Source organism: Artibeus jamaicensis, unplaced genomic scaffold, assembly GCF_021234435.1.
Source record: "Artibeus jamaicensis isolate MK-2021 breed Jamaican fruit bat unplaced genomic scaffold, CSHL_Jam_final scaffold_854, whole genome shotgun sequence".
Taxonomy (NCBI): Eukaryota; Metazoa; Chordata; class Mammalia; order Chiroptera; family Phyllostomidae; genus Artibeus; species Artibeus jamaicensis.
The window spans coordinates 911907-937637 of record NW_026522058.1 but is presented as its reverse complement, the minus strand read 5'-3'; the positions used below and the strand labels follow the sequence as shown (position 1 = coordinate 937637).

The 25731-nt window shown below is 43.2% G+C and overlaps 3 protein-coding genes and 4 non-coding genes across 12 annotated transcripts in view; 1 reads left to right on the top strand and 6 right to left on the bottom strand.

Annotated features, from left to right (window-relative positions):
- RNASE11 (ribonuclease A family member 11 (inactive)) overlaps positions 1–25430 on the bottom strand; it is a 28154-nt gene extending 2724 nt beyond the window's left edge. The window contains exon 1 of one of the 3 annotated variants that reach the window (XM_037128616.2): positions 25349–25430. Coding sequence is in view for 1 of the 3 variants with exons in the window: in XM_053660752.1 (XP_053516727.1) it covers positions 7206–7240 (35 nt within the window). In the remaining 2 variants the exon portion in view is untranslated. Of the gene's footprint in view, positions 1–7205; positions 7263–13754; positions 13837–25348 lie in introns of those variants that run through there. The other 2 variants (XM_037128617.2, XM_053660752.1) reach the window with 2 other exon arrangements.
- On the bottom strand, positions 1947–25414 carry RNASE12 (ribonuclease A family member 12 (inactive)). Of its 4 annotated transcripts, none has more exons than XM_053660754.1 (2): positions 2934–2964; positions 1947–2631 (listed from the first exon to the last, which is right to left on the bottom strand). In XM_053660754.1, exon 2 carries the CDS (start codon positions 2591–2593, stop codon positions 2156–2158), a length of 438 nt encoding a protein of 145 aa, XP_053516729.1. In that variant the 5' UTR covers positions 2594–2631; positions 2934–2964; the 3' UTR covers positions 1947–2155. The 4 variants fall into 4 exon arrangements, with proteins under 4 accessions (XP_053516729.1, XP_053516728.1, XP_036984509.2 ...); XM_053660753.1 differs by lacking the exon at positions 2934–2964 and adding an exon at positions 25349–25414 and having other exon boundaries at positions 1965–2631; XM_037128614.2 differs by lacking the exon at positions 2934–2964 and adding an exon at positions 13755–13839 and having other exon boundaries at positions 1965–2631.
- TRNAP-AGG (transfer RNA proline (anticodon AGG)) lies at positions 13101–13172 on the bottom strand. The gene has a single exon. It is a non-coding gene; the product is annotated as a tRNA-Pro (tRNA).
- Positions 14063–14144, top strand: TRNAL-AAG (transfer RNA leucine (anticodon AAG)). The gene has a single exon. It is a non-coding gene; the product is annotated as a tRNA-Leu (tRNA).
- Positions 14830–14901, bottom strand: TRNAP-AGG (transfer RNA proline (anticodon AGG)). Its single transcript has one exon. It is a non-coding gene; the product is annotated as a tRNA-Pro (tRNA).
- On the bottom strand, positions 15207–15279 carry TRNAT-UGU (transfer RNA threonine (anticodon UGU)). Its single transcript has one exon. It is a non-coding gene; the product is annotated as a tRNA-Thr (tRNA).
- The window catches only part of LOC119036661 (olfactory receptor 6S1), a 17710-nt gene continuing 16284 nt past the window's right edge, over positions 24306–25731 (bottom strand). Inside the window, exons 3-4 of the mRNA XM_053660747.1 lie at positions 25349–25543; positions 24306–24471 (exon numbers count right to left, since the gene is read on the bottom strand). Coding sequence (XP_053516722.1) covers positions 24306–24471; positions 25349–25543 — 361 coding nt within the window. The remainder of the gene's footprint in view (positions 24472–25348; positions 25544–25731) is intronic.

Here is a 25731-nt window from a genome sequence, read left to right as displayed (position 1 = left end):
AACAGCATAGAGATTCCCAGTTTTCGCACAACATGTATTTCAAGTGGACAGAATTAGCAGCTACCTGGGTCTGATTTGGGCTGCTAGGTGCCCATTAACACAAATAAACAGCAACAACATAAACCCCCCAAACTGCACATTCCTAAAACGTCAGAAGTCACTTGGACTGGGCTTTGATCCCCACCAAATAAAAATACTCTGAGGATAATTTCCAGTGAGCCATCTCAGGTGCATACTGACTCACTTCAGTGGGGATACCTGATTTTGTGTTTCATTAGTAGAGGGAGGTTAGGTGAGAAAATGAAATCATTGGGAAGGAAAGAACAATAAAGCTTAGGGAGGAGAGTTGGAAAGGGAATCAGAATTCAGAACATAGAAACAGGAGCCTTAAGGGACACATTTTAGTAAGTTAAAGCTTTGTCCAAGAAATGATGCTGCTACCAGGACTCATATACGAGGGACCACCTGTTGTTGTTGCTCAATATTTTCAGGCGTGAGGGCTCTGCTCCCTGGGGAGCATCAAACTCCCATAAGACAACAGTAACAATGGGGTTCCCACAGAGAAATGGGTAATGAAACTCAGCTGCGAAAGGGCCGCCCGACTTGGGTGAGCCTCGCACAGGTTGCAAAGTGTCCTTTACTCACATTAGTCACCCTGTTCCCTCCACAATCCAATCAGTCATTTAGAATTTGATGTTCACAACAGAGAGTTAATAGCACAGGTGTGCCTCCTTTTTTTGATCTGACCTTGAATTAAGTACAGATAAATAATGCAATAGTTGAAGTCTCTCAACTGAGAAGATCAGAACAGATCGGGCCCTCTGAAGCTCATGCATTGCTCACATACAGGATTGGAATGTTCAGAATTAGTTTTCCCACAATCTGCCACTTAATTGCCAAATATCCCTTATTTCTTACTATTCTTCAATACTAACCCTCCCCTCCAACAAGGCTAATTTCTGTACTACTAAGGAATAGAATTGTGGTATGATAGGCCTGGGGAGAAACTCAAAGATTATCTAGCTCAAGCCCTCCCAGTTTACAGATGAGACAGCTAAGGCTCAGAGAGGAATGGGACTTCATCAAATTCCCAGAATCAGGAGCCTCTCTTTCTCTCCCTTCTCTTCCTTTGCCCTCTAACTCTAAAGATCCACTGCCTATTGTTGAATGTGAAAGAACTAAACAACCAGTTCAGTTGCAAGAACTAAAAAAGGAAGAGTAGTCTGAGTCAAAGTCCCTTCTGTTTCCTTCAGGGATGCGAAGAGGCGATACTCTCCCTCAGAAATCCGGATCTATTTCTCTCCACAGTCTTCCAAGGAAATGGTTTCTGACCAGTCAGGCCCCTTCTGATGTCTTTTGCCCTTTCTTTCAAGGCACACAGGGAGCGGCTGAACAGGAGCTGATGCAGCTTGAGGTCTATATGCCATCTTTACGGAAAATCCTAAGAGACAACCCCAACTGCCTCTACACTTAAGACCAAGTATGGGATTAGGGTAAAATGAATAAGGTGCTTGCTTTCAGTACAAAAGTTAAGAGAGTTAAAAACAAACCCAGTAATCAAAGTAATATTTTAATGCAATCTTTAAAACTGATTTAATTCAAAACAATCCCTAATGAACAAATATCAAAAATTTAAATATCAGGCTCTGACCCTTCAGGAGCACAACTCGGGGGTCCCTCATCACCCTAAATCCAGCCCTGTCAGATCAGGTCTTGGTTTAAAATTCAGGTATTTTGTTCATCAGGGATTTTTGCATTAATTCGGATTTCTGAAAAGTATTATTTATCTAGATTACTTGGGGGGGGTGCTCCTTAAAATTTGCTTGTGAAGTGAGTGCCTCACTCACCTTATCCTCAGCCCAATCCTGCACAGGATACACTCTTAGCTCTCATCAAGTGACCCCAAGAAAAGGGACAAAAAATTGAAATACAAGCATAGTTTTTGGTTTAATTCAATAGAGCTTTATAGTTGAAGCAGAATAAGAAGATTCCAGCTCAGCAATACTGGAAGGATAAAGGAGTTACCGGTGGCTACTCCATTTCATTCCAGGCTTTACCCCACGTCCACAGCTCAGGTGCACATCAGAAAGAACCAGCACCAGCACCCCTGACAGAGGACAAGAGAGGATCTCAGACCCAAGGCGCTGGACTCGAGTTATTCAACATATCTCTGGAAAGTAACTGGCCCCGTATTGTCACAAGTGACCAGAATGAACCCCTCTGTGGGGGAAAGGTGGTACCTGCATGCAGGATACCTGACACCTTCAGCGAGCTTACAGACTGTCATTTTGAACCTTGTCTCACTCTGGAAGCATAAAATGCTGGAATAATTTTGGCAAGCCATCTTCTTGGGAGAAGTGCAAACACTATTGATTTTTCGAGGCCTCTCATGGATGAAGACATGCTCCTTCCTGCATGTGTTGTCAGGTTCCTTGATGATTCTTTGGAAGATCATGTGGTTGCAGTACCTTACACGGATGTTGCTCTGAGGGTAGTCCACATGCAAGTGCTCTATGGTTGACTCCGCGACTTCCTCATACAGCTCGTTTTCCCAAAATAGAATCAGCAGGAAAATTATCACCATTATTATCATCAGGGGTAAGAGTCCCTTTACATCTTGTGCTCTGACTTCTGAAGAGTAAGAGGAAAGAGAAAGTAGCAGAGGGTAATCAGATTCCTCCAGCCCCATACCCTGACTTTGCTCCCCCACCCTTAGGATATTTGATTTCCTTCTCTCTGCTAATTAAAATCATGCTTACCCTGCAAGATCCAGCTGGAGGTACAGCTCTCCAAGAAAGCTGTTCCTGACCGTTTCAGCTCTCAGAGTTGGGCATTGAACTGTTCTCTAATCATTCCCATTTGTTTTACTTCCATCAGCTCTTTGATAGCAAGGATCTGATCTCCTAGTGCTCCTGATCTGTCAGAGTACTTACCACAAAGCTGGACAGAGGTGCTCAAAAGTACCCATGCCTCATTGTTTTATTCCTCTTGCAGAATGACTTCCTTCCCATCATTGTCTCAACCCTAATTCCGCCCAATTCCATGTTTTTAGCACTGTCTTCTACTCTGTTCTTCCCAGTTCTCCTCTTGTCAACCCTAATTGGCTATGTCAGCTTGTCTTACCGCTCTTTTTTGCTGTAGCTTTCACAAGTGACATATCCTTGTGATTATGGATCTGAAAAAGTCCCTTGTGTCTTGCTGTTCTCTGACAACTGTTCGGTGTGGGGAGGGCCAGAGTGGAAACAGCAGAAAGGGCGGGGCCTGTAGGGGAGTGTGCTTGGTGCCTTTGGGAAGGAAGGGAAGCCACCTTCAGAGGGAGAGTTGGCTAAGGCAGGTCCTGAAAGTGTCCTCATTAAACAAGTGAAGATTTTTCAAAACATTTAATAAAGTCCTGATGTGTGCCAGACACAGGATTGTCTATTTTCCAAATTTTCAGCCAGTTCTTACTCAAACCTGTGAAGTAACTATTACCTCCATTTCATTAATGAAGGAATTAATTGCAGCCCTGGCTGGTGTGGCTCAGTGGTTGAGTTCCTGCCTGTGAATAAAAAAATCACCAGTTTGATTCCCAGTCTAGAGCACATGCCTGGGTTGTGGGCTAGGTCCCCAGTAAGGCACATGGCAAGAGGCAACCACACATTGATGTTTCTTTCCATTTCTTTCTGTCTCTCCTCCCCTCTCTAAACAATAAGTAAATACCTACATAAAATAAAGATAAAAACTTTAAAAAAAGAAATTAATTGCAGAACATTTCAGGTGGAGGTGGAAGATGACAAAAGTAATAAGAACCTCACTTTCTTGACACTTAAACTTCAGTTTTAGCAAATTCTAGTCCCACATGGTGTTCAGGACAGGGCAGAACAATCCCCTGACATTAACATTCTCTTGATAAAGCCCCGGAAAATATGGCAATGGTTCCCAAACTCTGCTGAATAATGGAATCAGCTGGACATTTTTTAATGCCACTTTGAGACATTCTGCTTTAATTGGTATTGGAAGTTACCTGGGTTTTGGATTATTAATAAAAGCTCTTCCAATGATTCTAATATGCAGCAAAATTTTGGGAACTACTGAACTGTGGCATACATTGGAAACCTATGTGGAAAATTAGTGGAGGAGTGCTTGGTGAAAGACCAAGGTTTTGAAACAATAGGATTATTTTTGTTGCTATCATCTTCAGGTCATTTGATATAGGAATGGGAAAACAGGCTTAGTTTTATGACTCCTTGCCCTGAAAGGATTTCTCTTTTGGTGAGACTTTTGCATAGTCTCCTCTATATACGAGGTCTGTCTGGAAAAAGTCCAACTGTTGTTAATACAACAAGAATGGTTTGTGTGACATCGATGTAACACGGCAGCTAGGAAGAGTGGACTGGAATGCACATGCATGAACAATGATGACTTCACTGTACTAGTCAGTGGGGGTGGTAGATGCTGTCAAGTGGGATGTGTACTGTGTGACTATTGCATTCAAAATGCCTGAGTGAATAGAGCAATGAATCTGCATCAAATTGTGTGTTAAGCTTGAACATTTCTCCATGGAAACTATTCAGATGATTCAGAAGGCTGCAGCTATGGGCAACTGATGATTGGCAGCTTCATCACGACAAGTCACCTGCTCATGCATCACATCTCAAGCAGAGTTTTTTGGTGAAAGATCAAATCACCCAGGTGACTCAGCCCCCCTACAGCCCAGATTTGGCACCCTGCACCCTCTGGCTTTTCCCAAAACTAAAGTCACCTTGAAAGGAAACAGATTTCAGACCATGAATAAAATTCAGGAAAATGTGACGGGGCAACTGATGGCAATTAGGGGAACTGGGTGAGGTTGCAAAGTGCCTGCTTTGAAGGGGACTGAGGCATCATTGTCCTATGTACAGTGTTTCATGTATCTTATTCAATAAATGCCTCTATATATATTACATGCCTGGATAATTTCTGGACAAACCTGTATACCTGTGTCTTTCTAATTGATGAGAAGAAAAACATTTTGAGGTAAAAATTGTCTAGAGAATCCTGGAAAAGTCTTTAAAAATGTGTCCCTTTCTATACAAAAAACCATAATTCCAGACCATGAAAATGAACAACCAAGATGTTATTATTTACTTTCTAAAAACTTTCATTCTGGGTGTCCTTCCAGAATTCAAACTGCCCTGTTTGGGATATGTGTTTCACAATGCCACAAAGATATAAGTACCCAATTAATTATTGATTCATTTTCCAATTAATAAATTTTGATTTGCACATCATTTGCAGAAATATTTTCATTGTTTAAAGAGAAATCTATCTGAAGAGATTATTGTTATACATTTTCCAAATGGCTGCTTGATGACAGAAAAGTCAAAGAGATAGTAGTCTAAGGAAGATGGAGCTTTATTTCTCATGTAAAAGAAAGGCTGGGGTAGCAAGTCCTGGATCAGCCAGGTGCTTCCAGGTTCTGACTTCTGTCTCAGAGTGTGACTTCCATGTCACAATCCAGGTGGCTGCTGCAGCTCCAGACATCACATCTGCATTCCAGCCAGCTGGGAGAAGAAAGGCACAAAAAGGGTGTGGCACTGCCTTCTAAGGACACATCTCAAAGTTTCGCACATCATTTCCACTTACAGCTCACTTGCATTTATTTGGTCAGTCACATCTAACTGCAAGGGACACTGGGAAATGCAGGGTTTATTCTGGGGGATGAGGCTCATGTGCCTTAGCTGAAATTCTGGTTTCCAAACAAAAAAGGGAGAATAAACACTGGAGGACAAGTAACAGCATTTTTCCTACTTGTCTTCAGGCGCACATTATTATGGAAAACATTAATGAGTGTAATTCAAGAAAAAAGTTTCATGATCAAAAGTTTGAGAGACACTGTTAATTATATTTCTTCTCAATAAATCCACAAAGCACAATTCTGAGAAGCACAGCAACAGAGAAGCTTGACTGGTTTCATTCAACTAAGGCTTTTACAAATTGATTTGAGCATGGAACTTTAGTTAAGGGGCACCACGGCAGAACAGGGGTCCATGGAATATCGGTGTGGGACAGGCCGGGACTGGGAGCCACAGGTGGTAACCAGGCCTCCGGGTGGGAGCAAAGGAAACGATAAGCAAAAGGGAATGGAACCTAGGGAGCCCCGGGATTTTAGATTTGGGGTACTGCCCTCCCTTTAAAGAATGTACAAAAATTCAAGCCCCATCCTTATTACTAGTAGAATTCTAACTCTTTTCCTGAAATGTTTTAGGAGCTCTCTGAGGACTGCTTTTATCTCTTGTCTACAATGAATCATCAAGGCTGTCTGTCTGTCCATCCTGTTGCAGCAGCTCCTCCGAAAGCCTGGGTGCTCTCCTACACACTGAATACAGGATGTGGAGTGTAACAGACATTCTGAACATTTTTAATTACAAAAGAGGAAAAAAATATTCACTAGACTCAGCAGCTATCAGCAGACCCTTCACAAGGACTCCCTTTCGGGCTGCACCTTTCTCTGGGGCGCCCCGATGTGGGTGTGCTTACCCTCCTTATCGTGGGCTGTCTATCTCCTCTTTCGCCAGCCCTGGGCCCCATCAGACCGCGATCATGCCACAGGAGGGGGCTAGGGGCTCTCTTCCTGAGATGCACTTTCTGAGTCTTTACCCTCAACCGAGGAAACATGAATCGCCCTTCTCGAAGAATGGGAGCAGAAGGAGGTTGCAGAGCACACTACGGGGGAAGGCTACCTCACCGCCAGCCCTCAGCCACTCAGTCTGCCACTGCCTGGCTCCCACAGACTGTTTTTCAGAAACCATTTAGAAAGGTTTCTAAGTGAAATCCATCCCTCTGTGGCTATTAATTAATTAAAAACACAGAAACCTGGGCCTTACCCCAGACCTATCAGATGGAAGACTGGGGGTGAGGTCCTGGAATCTGCATTGGTAATCAGTTGCCCACCTCTGGTGATTATAATGCACACTGACGTTCAGGGATCACTACAAGAGATGAGCCCTGAATTGGTAAACAGCATGGTAATTGATAAAGAATTTCACCCACCCCACGTTGAAACTGACATTTACATTATTATGTGGAATTGCTCAATACCTCACGTGAAACCCTGCACGTGAATTTCTGTTCTGATTCAGAGCTTTCCAGAGTACCTGCCCCTCAACACACACTGGAAGGACCTGCCTCCCAAACGCACTGCTGGAGGAGGAAGGACTGGTCTCTCAGTTCTAGTCCTTAATTACCTGTGTTCTTTCAGCGTTTGTAGAAAGCAGTTCATCAAGAATCCTGGAGATGAGCAGAGTGACCAGGTTCCACCAGGGACAGAGGTCCCAGGCCAGGCACAGGGAAGGAGAAGTGAGACTATGTCTGAAGGTTGGGAACAGGGGCCAAAGCCGGAGTGGCTGGCAGTGAGGAAGCTGGGAACACCTCACACCCAGGAAGGTGGTTTAGAGCGGAAGGTGTTCGCCTCCCCGCACCATTCTCTAACCCCTTCTTCCTACTTCTCTATCACCCAGATGCCAACTTTTAGCACCTGTCTTAAGACCAAAAGGTTGGAAGTACTTTTGAGTTGGGACCTATTTTTTTCTCTCCCTGTTCCTCCTTACCAAGGAGCCCTCCCAAACTTTTCACCTACTGTACTGGTGTGGAGAACAGTCAGATGATCGGGAGTTTCTTTCTAACCTTGGAAGTGGGCCTTGTCCATGAGGAAATCTCTGCTGCCTCCCACAAACTCTCAGGCATCCTGTGTAAGCTCAGGTGTCAAGAAATACCTCTAAGGGCAGGGCAAAGACATGGGACTCTATCGACTCCTCCAGGAACCCATCTTAAATCAACCACTTCCATCTCCTTTCAGAGATTCTGGAAGAAGCCCTCCTCCATGCTTCCTGTACCTGACTTAGTCTTAACATGTATTATTTGCAAGGGTTTATTTGCCCTTCTCTCATGTGTGCTGTGTGCCTATGGCGAGCCAGAACACGTTGCTTGTTTGGTCAAGCACACTGCCTGGTACTTCCCAGGAGAACAAAAAGTGTTCGTGGAGTGGATGAAAGGACCAGATGTTGCTCTTCTGCTGCTAACTAGTTGTGTGATCTTCCAAAGCCACATCACTTCTCAGAATCCCAGTGTCTTCATCTCTAGAATGAAGGTGAAAGAAAAGAATAAAGGAAGAATAGGACTATCTATAAACTCCCTTTCTGCTGTCGCACACTAAGGTTCTGAACTAAATAAAGTGACCCCAATGGCTATTCCCTTAGGAAGACACTTCTCTGGCAACCTCTCCTACTCCACTCTCAACACACAGGTGCATACACACACATGGGGGACGTAAAGCCATGCCCTCTGCCTTCCAGCCTGGAGTCAGGGTGAGCAATGGGGAAATGGGTCCTGGGCACCAGGCCCAGCAGTGGGAGCTGGAGCCCTAATTCAGGAGTGTGGCAGAGTAGCCCTGTGAACTCGCCTAGGGAATTAGGAGTCTGGTCAGAGGGACAATCAAGAATACTTATTATTGGGGGGAAAGTGGGGCATGAAGCACCCCTACTCTGGAGGGATTCGTTGGCTATGTTCACAGCCTCTGGGCATTCTTCCAACTGCCTTCCCATGAAGTCATCCGTCGCGCTGTCCAGATGAGGTAAACGTATGTCTAAGAACAAGCTGCTCCTGATTTGGGCAGAATGTGTTCAGACTCAGATCAGAGGCTATCAATCTCAGCTGTGCAGTTGCAGCCCCGGGCTAGGAGCACAGGAGGTCCTGTTCTCCTTTGGGGGCAAACCAAGCCATTTCTTTTTTTTTTTTTTTGATGTTAGTTGTATCCCTGAAATTACTGTCACCACTTAATAGCCCAGGGGAGGCCATGATGAGGGGAGGTTGCCCTAAGCATGTCTTTCTAGGAGGCCCCTGTCCTTCAGTTTTCCACTTCTGAGATCGCTTTGATCATAGCATCCCTGGTTTCTCATGTGTGTCCCCAGGCTGGGTCCACAACAGGTTCCTTTGAATCCTCGTTTGGAAATGCCATTAACCCAGCCTTCCCTTGCAGCACCTCCAACGTCACCCCCAGGCCCTGTTCTCCTCCCCGAGCCAGTTCCAGCTTCCCTGAAAATTAGATAAGATTCCTTGGAAGAAAATAATGATTGTCCCCAACCCCTGAATAATTACAGATGCCTTAAAGAACCCAGATGCAATAAAAACCAAACCAAACAAAACCCTCCTTTTTCTCAGAAGCACTCAGCCAGAGCAAAATGAACAGTGGCCTAGCAGTTGTGAGAGCCTGTCTTGAACTGGCTCAGCCACTAACTAGCTCCGTGACCCTGACCTTAATTCCATGGGCCTGGCTGACCTCCTTTACAAGCGGCTGGGGGCTGGCAGAGTTGGGGAAATGAATGCATTAGGTGAAAACCGGGAGCAACTGAGAGTTGATAAAGCACACCCAGCCACCACATTCCATGGTGCAGGTCTCTGTGGTTGCCTGTTAGAGTGCTGAAACAGTGCTCCCTGTGGCTTTTTGTCAACCATACTATACCACGGAAATCTTTTTAAAAGACAAACTAGTTCTGTGCCTCTGCTGTCCACTCCTTGCTCCCTAAAATGTCGATGGCTATTCATAAGTCTTAAAATAATGACCACAGTCCTTACCTCTGCCTATGCAGCCTTGCACGGAGACCCTCACCTCAAACCTCTCCTTTTCTCCCTCCATACATAGGGTGGGGCAAAAGTAGGTTTGCAGTTGTGAGTAGGCAAAGCACAGTTAATAAAGCTATTGTAATAACCCTAACATGCATGTCTTTTTCCATATGAACAACTGTAAACCTGCTTTTGCCCCAGCCTGTAATATTTTTGCTCAATAGCTGTTCAGTAAATATTGATTGAATGGAATAACACATAAGTGAATGACCTGAAAGAACTATATTTTGCTCTTTAACCACAGTATCAATGAGCTGTACTTTGTAAAATTCAGAAATCTTCTTTGAAGGCTTCTTTGGTGGGACCCTTGTAGCGCCCAATGGACATGAGCCCAGAAAGATCAATGAAAAGGAAAGTGTTGATTTACCTCTAATTACTACTCAAGACCTTAAATCTATGGTTGTCCCTCTGATTCTCCCACTTTAGCTGGTAAAAACCAAGCTAACGAGTTTTGCTAGTGGGTGCTGCCCCTGTTCTCTTGCTTTCTATCCACACCACGAGATGCCACCTAACTTAGTAAGTAGTTCAGCCTGATTCCATGAACACCTTATCCTAGGACAATAACACAGACCTACCCTCTGTAAGTTCCACACCCATGTCATGTACACAGAAGGATCAACAAAAAGTAGTGGGATCCCTAGAAATTAATGTTTAATCTGCAATCTCAGTAAGAACCTAAAAATAAGACACCTGACATTACCTGATTTGGCCACAAGGGAGCAGTTCCCGGGAACTCCCGGGAACCGAGCTGCTGCCTATTATAACAGCTTGTTTGTGACCAGCAGAGATTCTCAACCGGCTCCGTATCATCACCCACCAGGCATCCTCTCCGCAGGCTAACAGTGTCTCCTTTAGGGCTCATATGACTGCGATCCCTCATCTCAAAACCTGGTCAAACGCGGTTGATGGCGTCCTGGTAGTTACACAGGTCCTTCCCTAACCTTAGTTTTCCTTTTCGTCCTTTGTCTCCCTATTGTGGCCTTTGGTTCATCAGTTTATTAAATCAATTTTTTTACAGATTCTTACAGGATGGCTGTTGAGTCTGTAACCCTACAATGGGTGCGACCCTACAATGTGGTCCCAAAACACCATTGGTTCAGAATTTGCCCAGAGCCTTAAAAGTCTGAAGCAGCTGGGCACTTAAGCAAGTCTGTAAAGGAGCCAATGACGCTGATGTCAAATTTAAAGCTCCGGAGAGTTTACGTGGTGCCTTCCTTTATGTCCGGTCAGAAGAACTTTTCAGTGCTTCCTTAAAGCATAAATAGGTCCATACTGTGGCCCAGTGGGAGAGCTACTACAGAATACTTTTCAGGCATGGCTCCCCCTCAACTTTCCCAGAGGACGGCACATTCCCCACACTGCAAGTGCCCTCAGGTCAAGACCCCAGTACCTTCATGCTCCTTATCTCCCTCAGTGTCACAGGTTCGGGTATTTCTAGAAAGCCTGTATAACTTTTCTGATTTAAAACAACAATTTACACAATTCATTAACCAAATACTTAGTATCTATTAGGTCCTAAGAACTGTTCCAGCCTGTGAGTCTGCAGCAGTAAAAAAGCACTCTGTTCTCACAATGCTGCTATCATAGTGGAGGGGGTGGGGGAGTTAATGACAGCAGCAGCAGCAGCAGCAGCAGCAGCAGCAAAAGTCAGGTGGTGGTATGCACAAAGAAGAAAATTTAGGTACAGAAGGAGAATAGAGAGCAAAGTGGGTGGGTGCTGTTTCATACAGAATGATCAGAGAAGTCCTTTTAGATAGGTAACATCTGAGCAGAGCTCTTAAAAACAGCAAGGAACTGAGACACGCAGGTATGAGCGAGATAAGAAGCAGAGAGAAAAGCAAGTATGAAAACACAGGGGTGGGGATTTCTGAGGAGCGTTAGAAGCCAATGTAGTCGGAATGCTGCCAGCAGAGGGACAGAGTGGTAGGAGGTGAGATCAGGGAAGTGCAGGCAATACAAGAGTGGCAAAATCGTGTATTTTCAGTCACAGCAAGGTGAATGATTTTATGCTGAACGAAACGGAAATGCACAGAGGGTTTTAAGCAGAGCAATGACCAGCTCTGACCTAGGCTTTGACAAGAATGTTGTCTTGTCTGTTGGGAACAGACTGAAGGGGCACAAGGGCCAACCAGGGAGAACAGCTAAGGGGCTACTGCAGAGGTGGTGGCTCAGACTACAGCAGTGGTAGAGGGGGAGATGGTGAGACGTGTCTGGATTCTGGAAACATTCTTAAGGTACAGCTAATATCATTTGTTAAAGGACTGAATGTGGGTTGTAAGAGAGAGGGCTAAAGGATGATTCTAAGGTTGTTTCACAGGTTTTCCAAATATCTGGAAAGGTACTAGAAGTTAAATACTCAGCAGCACAGTAAAGAGTGGGGTGAAAAATACATGTGGTTTGTAGCTCTTCTTCATCAGGTGAGTCAGGGAACATCTGACTGAAATAGCAAGATGTGAGCGAGCACTGAAAACCCTCAACAGTTAAGGAGGAAGTAAGGGTGAAGAGTGTGATCCCAGAGTCTATACCTGGGTAGTGAGTGGAAGCACCCCTCCTCATGCACACATTTGCCACACCTCTCAAATAAAGCAGGCCAAATAACTTTATTCAGGCTGTCTTTTTTCTTTTGGAGTACAATCTGATTCTGTGGCTTGGGCGAGGATCACCAGAAGAAACAAAGTTTGGCACATGGTTGAACCCAGAACTAAACCTAACTATGAAAGATGAAGTAGCAGCTGATTCTGGGGATACAGCATGCCTAGAGTTACTGGGATACAAGCCTGGTCTCTAGTTGTGGCCTGTAGAGCAACTAGGTAGCATCAGTAGCTCCCAGGCCAAACCTAATTATACCAGGGGACATTTTAATAACTAACAAAATTTCAAAAACGAGTCTAATGTGCAGGCAGGCTTGAGCATCCCTGGTAAGTTCATTCCCAAGGTGCTACACCACCTGACACTCCCCCCCCCCCCCACTCAACATCTGCATGGGCCCTGGAATGTTAGTCTTCAATGAGGGAGGAAGCCCAGGCTTTATGCAACAAGAGGCCTGCTACGTTTACCGACCAGAAGTCCCACCAAGCAAAGCCCCCTCCAACCCCGGCCCCTCTGCTTACAGTAGAGGGAAATTGACGGTAATGTGAGACTATTGACATAAAATATGCCTTCCTAAGTCCTGAATAAATAGTTCCTGGATAATAAAAAATGCAAAAGATAAATAGTGATGGTTGATTTTAAAAATAATGATTTTGTAGAAGAAATATTATGCTATATAAATTATGTGCAATAACATCTGGCATTTATCCTGGTGATTTAATAATAGAAGGACTAGTCGTGTACAGAGTAAGTGTATAAACCTGAACCGGCGGAGTATAAAATCATTTCCATACAGTGATAGTAGGTACAATAGGAACTTGATTAGTGTGATGATGCTCAACAGCAATAAACATATTCGCGCGTGGAAAACAGGGCTCGTCCGGGATTTGAACCCGGGACCTCTCGCACCCTAAGCGAGAATCATACCCCTAGACCAACGAGCCGGGAATATGATAATTTTTTAGTTTTACAACCCTAGTAGAAAAGTTTTAGCCACGTCTGCAGTTAAGAGTTTTTTCCCTAACTGAGAGCACGGAGTGCCACCTAGTGGACCAACGCATCACTGCAAGTCCCCTTTACCCAAATTCAGGAAAAAATTGGATACATTTCTTTACCCAATACCCTTAGACTACAGATAATTTTAGGAAAAAATTTTTTAGGATCAACGGGAATAATTTTGCTGCACGTTTGGGCTTCCAAGTAGACTACAGATGCTTTCGGAATGGTGGGAGGCAATCAAATCAAGGACAGGCAGGAGCCGTGGGGTGATCCCTGGGCCGTTGGGGAGCGGAGAGCCTTCTGGGCTCTACTTCGCGCCTTCCTGGGAAGGCGACTCCTAGGCATCTTCGCCCGCGGTAGGCGGGAGAGCAGGGCTCGGAAAGGAAGCTTCTCCCCGCCTCCTCACAAGACTGACGGATTATTTGGCTCGGCCTGTCCCGGCCTTAGATTCTCACCTCCCTGAAACTTTCCCCGTCTCCTCCGGGACAACCTCAGATTCAGAATCTTTCACTAGCAAAAGCACTCACCACGCGGCTTCCTCCAGGAGGAGGCGCCCAAGGCAGGAAAGGGCCCTGACTCTCCTCGGCGACCAGCTGGTGCCAACCCCACAAAGGTCTCCGGTCTCTCGGAAGGACTTGCAAGCCGTGGACCAGCTGTTTCCGCCGATCTCAAGCTTTGTGGCATAAAAGAAAGAAATCAAAGCAAACCAGAAATACGTGAGGGGAAACAGAAAGATATGAACCCAATAAAACTGCAAGTACATGAATAATGGGGTGGAACGGAAGTGAGAGAGCGGAAAGGGTACATGAAATGCCTCCTCACTACAGCAGTAAGAGGTAGCGTGGCCGAGCGGTCTAAGGCGCTGGATTAAGGCTCCAGTCTCTTCGGGGGCGTGGGTTCGAATCCCACCGCTGCCAGACTTTATTTTCTCTTAGCTATGATTGTTGCATTTCGATCTGCCACGGTAAGACACTGTCTCCACATCCCATTTTTAAGCACTTCATAATTTAAAGTTTTTCTTAATGAAATAATACCCGTAGGCTATCGCAATATCATGATGATGCCTCGGAAGCCCGATTTTGCAGAAGCACAGCGCTAGGGCTTTTGTAAACTTGTAAGACTTGCTTTGCCTCTTTCTTCCCTCAGCTAAAGAGCATGTTTGGAGCACTTGTTATCACCCTGTTGAAGATCACAGACAAAATGAATAAAGCATAATGCTTTGACTTCTTTCTTCTTTTAAGCCACGAAGCTTGAGACCGGCGGAAACGGCTGGTCCACGACCTGCCCGCCCTCCCGAGAGACGGAAACCTTTCCAGGAGGGAAGCGCACAGACCAAACGGAAAGTCGGCCGTTACAGTTCCGACAGGGGCTTGAAGCTCTGCACGGCGTCAGGCACATGCAGGACACCTCGCACACTCGCAAAGTGGTGATGATGGTAGTCTTTCAGCTCCCAGCTCCTTGCCTGAAAAGAAACAGCTCCCTAGAGCAGCACTACGTCGTTTCCAAACAACTTTCCAGGCGCCGTTTGCCCTGCAGCGACCCCCGCAGGCCGGGCAAGGGGACGTTCTTCCCTCCAGTTAGAAGCAAAATGGAAGAAAAGTAGGGCTCGTCCGGGATTTGAACCCGGGACCTCTCGCACCCTAAGCGAGAATCATACCCCTAGACCAACGAGCCACGTGCAATCATCCCTCAGCGTTTGCCTCAAGGCTTACTCACGTCACTAGTCACTTCCCAAACAGTGGTGCGTTCTGCTGCCTTCTGTTGGTGGGAATGCGTGCTTGTTTACACCGCAGACAAAAGGTACAAGCCGCGTGTCATCTCTCAGCTGCTCCGAAGGACTCACTGTGCAGTAGGGGAACATCTGCATCGCCGGAGAGTTTTCTCAGACTGTGTGGAGCTTAATGGAGATCTGCGGACCACAACTGCATTGACATCCTTGAATCCATGCGAGGGAGTGGGAAAAAAAGCAAAAGTGGAACAGGCCCCAGCGAGATTTGAACTCGCGACCCCTGGTTTACAAGACCAGTGCTCTAACCCCTGAGCTATGGAGCCCTCACCTAACTTTTCTTACTCCATATCTTCTCTTACAGTCTAAGTCTAGTATCCTGAAATGGTGAAGGAAATCTTGAGCAAAAATCCAAGATACTCCCTTACAAAATCCTCCCACATCCTCCCAACATCTCAGAAGGCTGTTTTGAGTAGAGCCATTCCCACGCTGTCTTCTCATCCCTTGTCTTGATACCCTGCTGGGGCATTGCCTTCTGTGCCTCTAGTTCCCAGAAAGGATGCAGATACAAGAATCTGGGTACATGGGAGACCCACCTGAGAAATAAGAGGCGCATAATAAAGGGTGTCTGATGGACAAGGATATTACAGTGCACTTCTTTCACTTTATATGGTGGTGCTTTCAGTGGTGCAGGAGATACCACAAAGGTGCAGTCTTTGCCCTCTAAATCACATAGTCCAGAGAGGAAGACAAATTCAGTAGCTGTGTATGTACAATGAGATAAGTTCTATGATAGGAATAATTTGTTTACTGTTTGAGAGATACAGAAGAGGAGTATGCAAATCAGTTTGTGCTAGAAGCGGAGCTCAGAGAAAATTTATAAGAAATGATGCTTTGAATTGACATTTTCCTTGTTACTGTTATAAAAAATTTTAATTAGCACAGTTTGTTGTATAGTTTAATGGATGTTGATAAATACACACATCCATGTAAATACCACCCCAATCAAGATATAAATCTTTCTGCGCTCCTTTTCACCAATACTCCACCCCCTCTCACCACCTCAGAGGCAACCAGGTGAATTGCCTTTGGTCTCGACGTTTACAACACGAGGAAGGGGAGGAAAGGCAATACTATGGAGGGAACAGTGTGCAAAGGTACGGACTTGTGAGGCATCTTTTTTTTTAAATGTGGTGTTAAAATCTGGGGAAGAAGGTGAGAAGAGATTTGCCACAGTTTTGTCCTTTCTAAATTCAGAACCCCAAACCCTAAGTTTGCTTTTGTGGAATTAAGCCTCTCTCTCAAAGGAAAAGTTTAATCCTTCCTTAAGATACAGAGTTACATATATCTCTACCAATTTCATACATATTTCATACCAATTTTTTAAAAAGGACTCTTGTTTTCACTTTTTAGAAATCTTGTTCACATAAGCTAGTAAACAGAAACTAAAATTTTATTTAACTAAGAAAGATCTTCTGTTTCTTACTGTAAATATAGCCATAGACAAGAGCATTGAGAAAAAGCACATTCATGCAACCCCCAAAAGTGAACCAATTCTGCTGAGTAAGAGTTAGGCCCTCTGACCACAGCCCTGTGCTTGTACCCACGATTTTTAAACATTTGCATTTGTCCAATATCACGTTTGTAGGAAATCTGTAAGCTTATGTATGATTAATTGTGCCCTTTAATTTTCATTGGATAAATATAAAACATGACCACTGACATTACACAATTTTAAGCAAGAAAAACCCTCTATTTAGATAGGCAAAGAAAGGCAATTGTGGCAGATGTTCTTGGTTCAAGGATGAGTCATGGAGAAGCCTCACAGTGTTGTTCCAAGGAGTGATGAACATGTACAATGCCCAGGGCAAAGAAGGTAATAGGATTGTGTAAGTAAAAGGGGCCACATATTCACCCAACAAGCTCAGGGGAGGCCTGCAAGGCAACCTTACAAACTCAGAGGCCTAAAGTAACTACAAATGATGTTCTAAAATTAAAACTTATTAACTAAGAATAGTTCATGGTGGGTAGTCCTGTCCTAGGCTAGTATTTTTTCCTAACAAAAGTCAATCTGTACTTTCACTAAGCCTGTCTACTATCTTTTTACATCATTCTATAACAACATACCTTTGGAATATCAAGGTAACTTCCTATGTTCCCAACCCCCTTGGGCGCAAGCTAGACCACAGATTCCCTCATCATCATTGTTATCATGTTAATTGTTGACTGTTAACTATCCCTTACCCACCTATGTAAGAGAAGTATGTGTCTATCATTCCACCTTTTATTTTATCCCAGAGGTTTCCCTGCTTTGCCTCCTCCTGCCTCCCTAATCTATCACCAAGGGACTTCGTGTAACCCCCCTTATGGCTCCTCCTTTGACTCTAATGTATAAAATAAGGTGCTAAACTCATTCGCTGGAGCATTTTGCAATTCATTGAGATATTGCTTCCTGGCAATTGTCGTCAGTTTGGCTCCAATAAACTCACCAAAAATTCTCTACAGGTTTGAAAGTTTCTTAGGTTGACAGGATCTTCTGTGGCTTCACAAGAGCTGCCTCTCCCAATACTTCCTTGGTGTTCAGTCCTCATTCTCTGTATACCAGGCAAAATCCTCCATGTCCCTCCAAAAACTATAAAACTTTGTTTTAACTGACTGCTCTGCCTGCAACAATCAAGAATTGGATCTCTGTACCCAATTTGCCTACCAAGGCATTTCACTGAAGGAAATCTCCAAGGTGCTCAGCGAGGTAGTTTCTTTGGACTTGCAGACAGGCACCACAATTTCTGAAGAAGTGGCAGGGTGCCTGACCGTTACTATAGACGGGAAGGGAGCACCAGGCAGGGTCTCTATAAGAACCCCTCCCCCCACCCACTCTACCTCTATCCCCACTTAAGCAGGAAGCAGCCATAGTGTTTGAGATGGAAGTCCACCATTCTTCCAGGTCAGGGCACCTTAACGAACCTTTGTTTTTGCACCAGCACCTGTCGCACGAGTTTGGCTTTAGTTGTGGAAGACCGCTGAAACTTTGGTTGGGTTACATGACTTTTTTTCCGGGGCAGGAAAATCAAATCAAACTTTGAATCATAGGTGATGCTATGTTGGTGCGTGCGGACACTGAGTATGTAGCATAGTGCTTAGAAAGCCTGGGTCAGTTATATAACCTTGCAGAGTCAGTTACCAGTTTGGCAATTAGGGTTTATTATTATCACCTTCATTTTTGTTATTACTTTCCAGGAGACAGGCCTTAGGCAAAAGTGCCAACAGCTTTCTCATCTCCTCCTCCATTGCTGTTTCTCCTCCTGTCTTGTTATTCTCTGGTTGTATTCCTGGCTCCTTCACCTTTTCCTAGAATCTGTTCCCTTATCCTCACCCTGTCACAATTCAGCAAGCTCATGTCTATTCCCTATATGGACTGATTTCTTGCCTTTTAGTCATAGACAGCTGTTGCACTTAAAGGAATGGACTGATTTCTTGCCTTTTAGTCATAGACAGCTGTTGCACTCAAAGGAATTTAAAATACTCAAAGGAGAATTCCAAGAAGCCAGGGCAACCATCATGGTCATCATGTTTTTTACATCATGGGTGTGATTTTTTTTTTTTTGTCTCTCAGAAACAGCACTTGGCTTTTGGGGTTAGCTTATCACTTTTCTATCAGGACAAATAAACCTTAAACTATTAAACCTTACCTACATTCCACCTATCTCCTACATCTGTCTCAGGATATCACATCAGTCTGTCTCATTGTCCCAGCTGCAAACTGCCCACAGAGAACTTTGTTGACCTGTCTGACTCCAGGAGGTTCCAAGAACCCTTACTACAACTGATTCTTGAACAATGCAGGGATTAAGAGCACAGACCCACATGCAGGCAAAAATTCAGTATAATTTTTGACTCCCCCTTAACTTAATTACTGATAGCAAACTGTTGACTGGAAGCCTTACCAATAACATAAACAGTCATTTAGCACATATGTTGTGTGTGACATGAACTATATACTGTATTATTACAATAAAATAAGCTAGAGAAAAGAAAATGTTGTTAAGAAAATCATAAGGGAGTCCCAAACAAGATGGATGCAAAGAGGCCCACTCCAAGACACATCATAATTAAAATACCAAAGGTTAAAGATAAAGAATCTTAAAAGCAGCAAGAGAAAAGCAGAGAGTTACCTACAGGGACATTCCTATAAGACTGTCAGCTGATTTCTCAAAAGAAACTTTGCAGGCAAGAAGGGACTGGCAAGAAGTATTCAAAGTGATGAAAAGCAATGACCTACAGCCAAGATTGCTCTATCTAGCAAAGCTACCATTTAGAATAGAAGGGCGGATAAAGTGCTTCCCGAACAGGGCAAAGCTAAAGCAGTTCATCCTCAGTAAGCCATTGTTATATGAAATGTTAAAGGGATTTATTTTAAAAAAAAAGAAGAATATCAAAGCCATGAACAATAAAGTGGCAATAAATACATATCTATCAACAATTGAACTAAAAAACAAACTAAGCAAGCAAGAAGAACAGAGGCAGAATCTTGGCTATGAGAGAGTTTTGATGATTGCCAGATGGAAGATGATGTAGGAGAATGGGTGAAGGGGTGAGGGGATTAAGAAATATAAATAAGTAGTTATAGAATAGCCATAGGGCTGTAAAGTACAGTATAAGAAATGGACTAGACAAAAACCTTATATGACCCACAGACATGAACAATGGTGTGGGGACTGCCCAAGGGAATGCAAGAAGGGGGGTGCTGGGTAGAGAGGAGCAAAAGAACAACTGTAACAACATAATCAACCAAATATAATTTAAAGAAAAAAGAAAATCATAAGGAAGAGAAAATACATTTACAGTATTTATTGAAAAAAAAGTTGTGTATAAGTGGACTGGTACAGTCCAAACACTTGTTCAAAGGTCAGTTCAAGTTTATTAGACCCAGCAAACAACATAAAAAATGGGCATGTTTCAGTATGCTGTGGCCCATTGGAAGCTCTTCTATTGAACAATTTGACCCATAGTAGGAATCTTAGGAGTGTTTTTAATTGTTTTTTTTCTTGTCTGTGTTTTTATCATTTTCTGTCAGCTTTTTATTTTTCAAAATTTTAATCCTAGTGTGGAAGTAAATTAAGACCAACTAAAGGAGAACAAATAAAGTCTATTTATTTAGGGCTTGTTGTAGCAAGGGAGTCAGCCATGATCACATGAGTTTTGGCAGCCACCCACAGGCAGACAGAAGAGTGGGAAAGCTTTAGAGTAGAAGAGATGAAAGGCTTCAACTGATTGGAGGTTGTTGGTCTGGTAAAGCTTCAATAGGGCTAATTAGAAGCCAGGCATCCTATCTCACTAATTAGGGATGCATATTTGGCTTTCTCTGATGGACCCTAGGTAGAAAATATTAGGAAAGTTATTAGTTAGTAGTCAAGTCCTGGCCATTTGGGGTTGATTTCTACAGGGGTTATTATTTGGTTCCCTGGGCTGTTACTAGAGACAGTCTGAGTTCCCATAAGTCTTACTTAAAGTTAGTAGGCTGGCATCCTGGGTAGGCAGTGAGTTGGTTTACTGAGCGGTTGCTGCAGGTTATGGGTCAGAGTCCTATTGTTATATATGGTCTGGCCATTGTCCATTTGTGTAGTCAATCTCTCACTATAGAAAAGTTGAAAAAAAGTACCATAATGTTTGTATACTCCTTACTCAGAATACTTAATTATTAATATTTGTCATATTCTCTCTAGGTGTTGCCACCTAAGCATAGAGTATGTGTGTGCACACTTTTCTAGGTTTTTATTGTATGTATGACAGAAGGAGAAGATCTTTTATTTCACTGCAAGCTTCCAACAAACAAGGATAATTACCTTGTCTCATATCTCATATCTTGACCCTTCAAACCTAAATACCTCAACATGTACCTCCTGAAATAAGAACTAAGAATAAAAGTATAACATCAGCCCTGACAGGTGTGACTCAGTTGGTTGGTGGAAACCTGGGGGTTTGATTCCTGGTGAGGGCACATGCCCAGGTTTCCCAACTGATGTTTCTCTTCCTCTCTTTCTCCTTCATTACCCTCTCTCTAAACATAAATACAGATCTTTAAAATAAAAAGGAATAACTTTAGTACTATATCAGACCTGAGAATGCATACAATAAATTTCATGTAATCTAATAGACATACATATTTTCAAATTACCTCAATGGGTTCCTCATATTTTTTTTAAATTTGGATTTGAACGTTTGTCATTGCATTTGTTTTTAACGTCCCTTTAGTCTCTTTTAATCTAGAAAAGTTCCCTCCTCTCAGCCCTTTTTTTTCACAGCAGTTTTCTTATAACAAGTCTCACATTTTGAATTTGTCTGTTTCTGTTGGGAACTGCCCTGCCTGGTTTCAGAAGCTGTATCTGCTCCCCCCTCCCCCAAGGCTAAGGCTGAGTGAGTGACCCTCAGACCATAAGCCACTAAGGAGACAAAGCTTATCTCCCTGGCAGGGGCGCTGCCTCTGCTCATTTTACTTCACCCTGCCTGGCCCCCAGTGCTTGATCTGTTAGCCAATGACAGGTAACATTCCTCAAGGGAGGAATGACCCAAGACAGGCATGATCATGGGGAGTCCCCAAGGAAGGACTTGGGGGACTACAGCAAAAGGGGGTGGTGGACCCTCACCCCTCAGCTTTGACATGGCCTGGATCCTCATTCTGTCTGCAAGAAGTCTCCAGATCTCTTGGCTGCCTTACTTCCCCTGCCTGACTTAAGCCTGAAACAATGACAGAGGGCGGTGCAGCCCTGTGCTGGAAAGGGTGAGTTCCCAGGGTGATCAGGCCTAAGAATGCATAAAATCTTGTGAAACCTGCTTTGCTAAGAATGCTGCCAATTAAATGATAAGGGTCCTAGCTGGAAATGAGTTTGTTTCCCAAAGTTTTGTAGCCCTTTAGCTAACAGACCTTGACTTAGAATAAGCCCTAATAGTTCCTTGTATGCTATTAATTGTTTGATCCTTAGTGCCTGACAATAATTAATGAGCTTTACCTGTATTCCTGTGCAAATTGAAAGCCAATAAAAGCTTGTCAAGGCAAGGGTTGGGGCGCTCTCCTCTTGAGAGAGTAGCTGTGCTGTCCCTTTTCCACCACAGGACTCCATAGTCAGCGTGAATTTATCTCATCTCATCTGTAACACCAAGGACACTGCAGGCCAGTGTGTGCGTCATGCTTCTTTATATTATATATCGTTCATTTGGTTACTTTCATAAAATATTAAATATTTTTTCAAAGTCTGAAGAACCCAATAATTTTTTAGGATAAATTATCTAGGCTCTTGGTAGGCTTAGATTTCTAGTAAGCCAAGAAGAAAGAATGAAGGTTAATGAGTCTTCTATCTATTTTCATGGAAGTGCACTATTTACCATTCAAGGAACTTTTATTCACAAAGGAGGCCTTCTTGATTTCTTTCGGTGGCAACCTTGTAATTTTCAATTTATTGACTATATAGTAACTTAAAAGGCCAGGGATTTATATTTCAGAAAAGTAGGAAGAATTATTAGAGTCCAATCAATTGTTTAGTTTAGCAATATTCAAGGACATCTATGGATAGCCAGATGGATTTCTAAGGTATATGGATTATTTACCTAGGATATCAAAGAATATAGTTTTGCAAAACTTTAGCCAAAAAAAAAAAATGTACTTGCCTCATTTGTGCTTTCTCAAATTTATTTTCTTCAGTTTTTACAGATTACGCATCTTTCAGAAACTGAGGCCTTATTCACTCTGGTGATTATCAGTTACTACTTGTATTGCCACTTAACCATATTGTGTGTGTTTATACGTGTGTGTTCATTCTTCTAGGTTTATTGTATATTGTGTGTGTTACAAAAGGAGAAGACTATTTTCTTTTATTCAACTGCAAGCTTCTGATGGCCAGGGATATTAACTTTGTTTTCTCCCCAAGCATGACCAAATGGTGAGCACAGGCTTATCGGGTGGGTATGAAGTTGGTTGTGTGCTACCTTCAAGAGGCAAAAGAGGATCCTATTTCGTAGTCCAAAAGGTCTCCTAACAGATGCTCCCCACTAACCAAACCCCACCTGCCTGAATCCATTATAAAGACTTTTGTGATTTCATTGAGAAGCTGACCAAGATTTGAACCAAGAAATGTTTGCTGAATGTTTATGTTATAAAATTTGTAAGTATCAGTACCTTGGATGAATGGGATGACATCATAGTACCTTGGATGACTGGGATGATCAGTGTGATACCCATATATGACCATATAGGAACCAAATATTTAAATAAGGGTTCAATAAATGCTGAAAGGACTACCTGAGACACCCATCAAAAGGAACATATTTTTTACTAGTATTTAATTTTCAGCAAAATTTTTATAGCACATGCAGAAGGGGGCCTCAGGCCAATACCTTAATGGTTCTCTACTGAAGCTAGAGACAAATGTTTACATTGCAATGTAGTACAAGTCTTCTGTTGACACAGAAAGATTCTGGTGAAAACTTTCAAATGCCCTAAGTTGAGGGCAAAACAGAGCAGTTGGGGAGCTTGTTAAGATTCTGATTTGATAGGCCCAAGATTCTTTATTTTTAATAACTTAACAGGAGATGCTTGTCTCTATATCATACTTCGAGTAACAAGGCCTTAAAGTAGTTTCTGGCTTAGGTCTTAAAGTTATTTCTGGCTTTTGTATAAATTTCCATCATCTGGACTATTAATAAGATGTAGATAGAAGAAAATTCAAGGTTCATTTCTCCAGCAATATTGAAGAATGCTAGAGCCTATAATACTAGCATTCTGAACTGAAGGCTGAAGGAATAGGCATGTGCCAGACAAACACAATGCACTGATCTGTATTAGGCATTTTTCCAAAGAGAAGGTCATCTATTTGCTTAGGTTACTGGAGAACTAAATATTTGGCAAAGTTGGCAGTCTGCTAAGAAAGCTAAGATACATGGCTTGCTGGTTCCAGGCACTTCTTGTTTGAACTGTGCAATCCAACAGGTGATCTACTTCTAGACAAAGGATCCTCCCACCAGTGAAGGATTCAGTGAGTTCAAGGTGGCAATAAGTGTTCAAGCAACTTCTGGTAATTGCATAGGGAAACCATATCCACTGGTTAGTAAAAGAACTTCAGGCCCTTTTCACGACGATGGTGCCCAAAGTGAAGAATGAAGCCCCTGCCCCTCCCAAAGCCAAAATCAGGGCAAAGGCTTTGAAGGCAAAGAAAGCAGTTCTAAAAGGCATCCACAACCACACACACACAAAAAGAAGGTCCACACATCACCCACCTTCTGGAAGCCTAAGACACTGCAGCTCAGAAAGGCAGCCTAAATATCTTCGGAAGAGCACCCCCAGGAGAAACAGGCTTGACCACTATGCCATAATCAAGACTACTGAGTCAACCATGAACTGAAGAAGATAAAAGACAACAATGCACTCATGTTCCTTGTGGATGTCAAGACCAACAAGCACCAGATCAAACAGGCTGTGAAGAAGCTGAATGACATTGGTGAGGCCAAGGTCAACGCCCTGATCAGGCCTGTTGGGGAGAAGAAGATATATGTTCTGCTTGCTCCAGACTATGATGCTTTGGATGTTGCCACAAAATTGGGATCATCTACACTGAGTCCAACTGGCTAATTCTAAATATAAAAATTTTATACTATAAAAAAAAAAAAAGAAAAGAATTTAAGCCAGCCACACCAGAGTGTGGTACTTTCTCTCCTGATGTGAAAGTGCTTTGAAATCTGTCAGTCTGAAGAATGGGAACACACAGCACCCCAGGATAAAAGGGAGCTCTTATGTAATGATCTGTTTCTTACTTGTTGACTGGGTTCCTTTTATTACCCAATCTAGCACTAAAAACCATCAGTAATGGTTCAGGTAGCTCCTATCTAACAACTCTCCAATTTAAAAATAAATAAGTCAAAACACAGTTATAGAAACTGTGGTTTATTTAAGTGAATATGTTTACCAAATTGGCATTAATGCTCACAAATATAAATTTCACTCAGAGATCTCATCAAAAGCCTCAGTTTAAGACTTCCCAAGACCTAGACATAGACCCCAAGTCTCTTGTCTGTAATAATAGTTTAATACTAGGCATAATATATTAGGCATATATACTATATGCTATATACTCTATTATACTCTAATAGTACAATAGATATTTTAAATATTTGTTCTCTCTCCTCCCATTCACTTCCTACCCTTCTCATCCATTTTCCACAAACTTTCAAGTAATAGAGTCCCAATCTCTTATCTCTTACAAACCGATACTTCCTCATCTTACACCCTAATGCGGTTGCACAATATTTCTGGTTCTCTCCCAACTTGAGATTAACATCAGTCTTTCCAGTGCTGTGGCATGTGGGAAAGACCTGCATATACTGTGAAGGCAATATAGTCACACTCACTTTTTGTTGAAGATTCTCAAAAAGTGTGAAAACACGAAGTGAAGTTTCTTAGAAGTCACAGACTCCAGCCAAAGGGGCTGGCGCCAGTATTTGACTCCTCTGCCTCCAGTGATGTAGGGTGTAGAAGCCACACCTTTGACCTTTCCGAGAGACTTCTTGGTGCCCTCTGGTCTTTGCTGCCGACTTCGGTAGCTTCTGCAGAGAAAGAGAACTCGGTTAGAGTCTAAGGTGGACACTGGGGTCCACCCGGAGAGCTCAGATTGGCCATGAACTGGGACTAGGAAGAGGAAACCAGGGGGCGCCCAGGAGTGACCTGGGGTGAGGGGAGCATATAACATGGGGTCCGCAGGAAGGGAAATCTGGGTGCAATGAAGTGCGGGGTT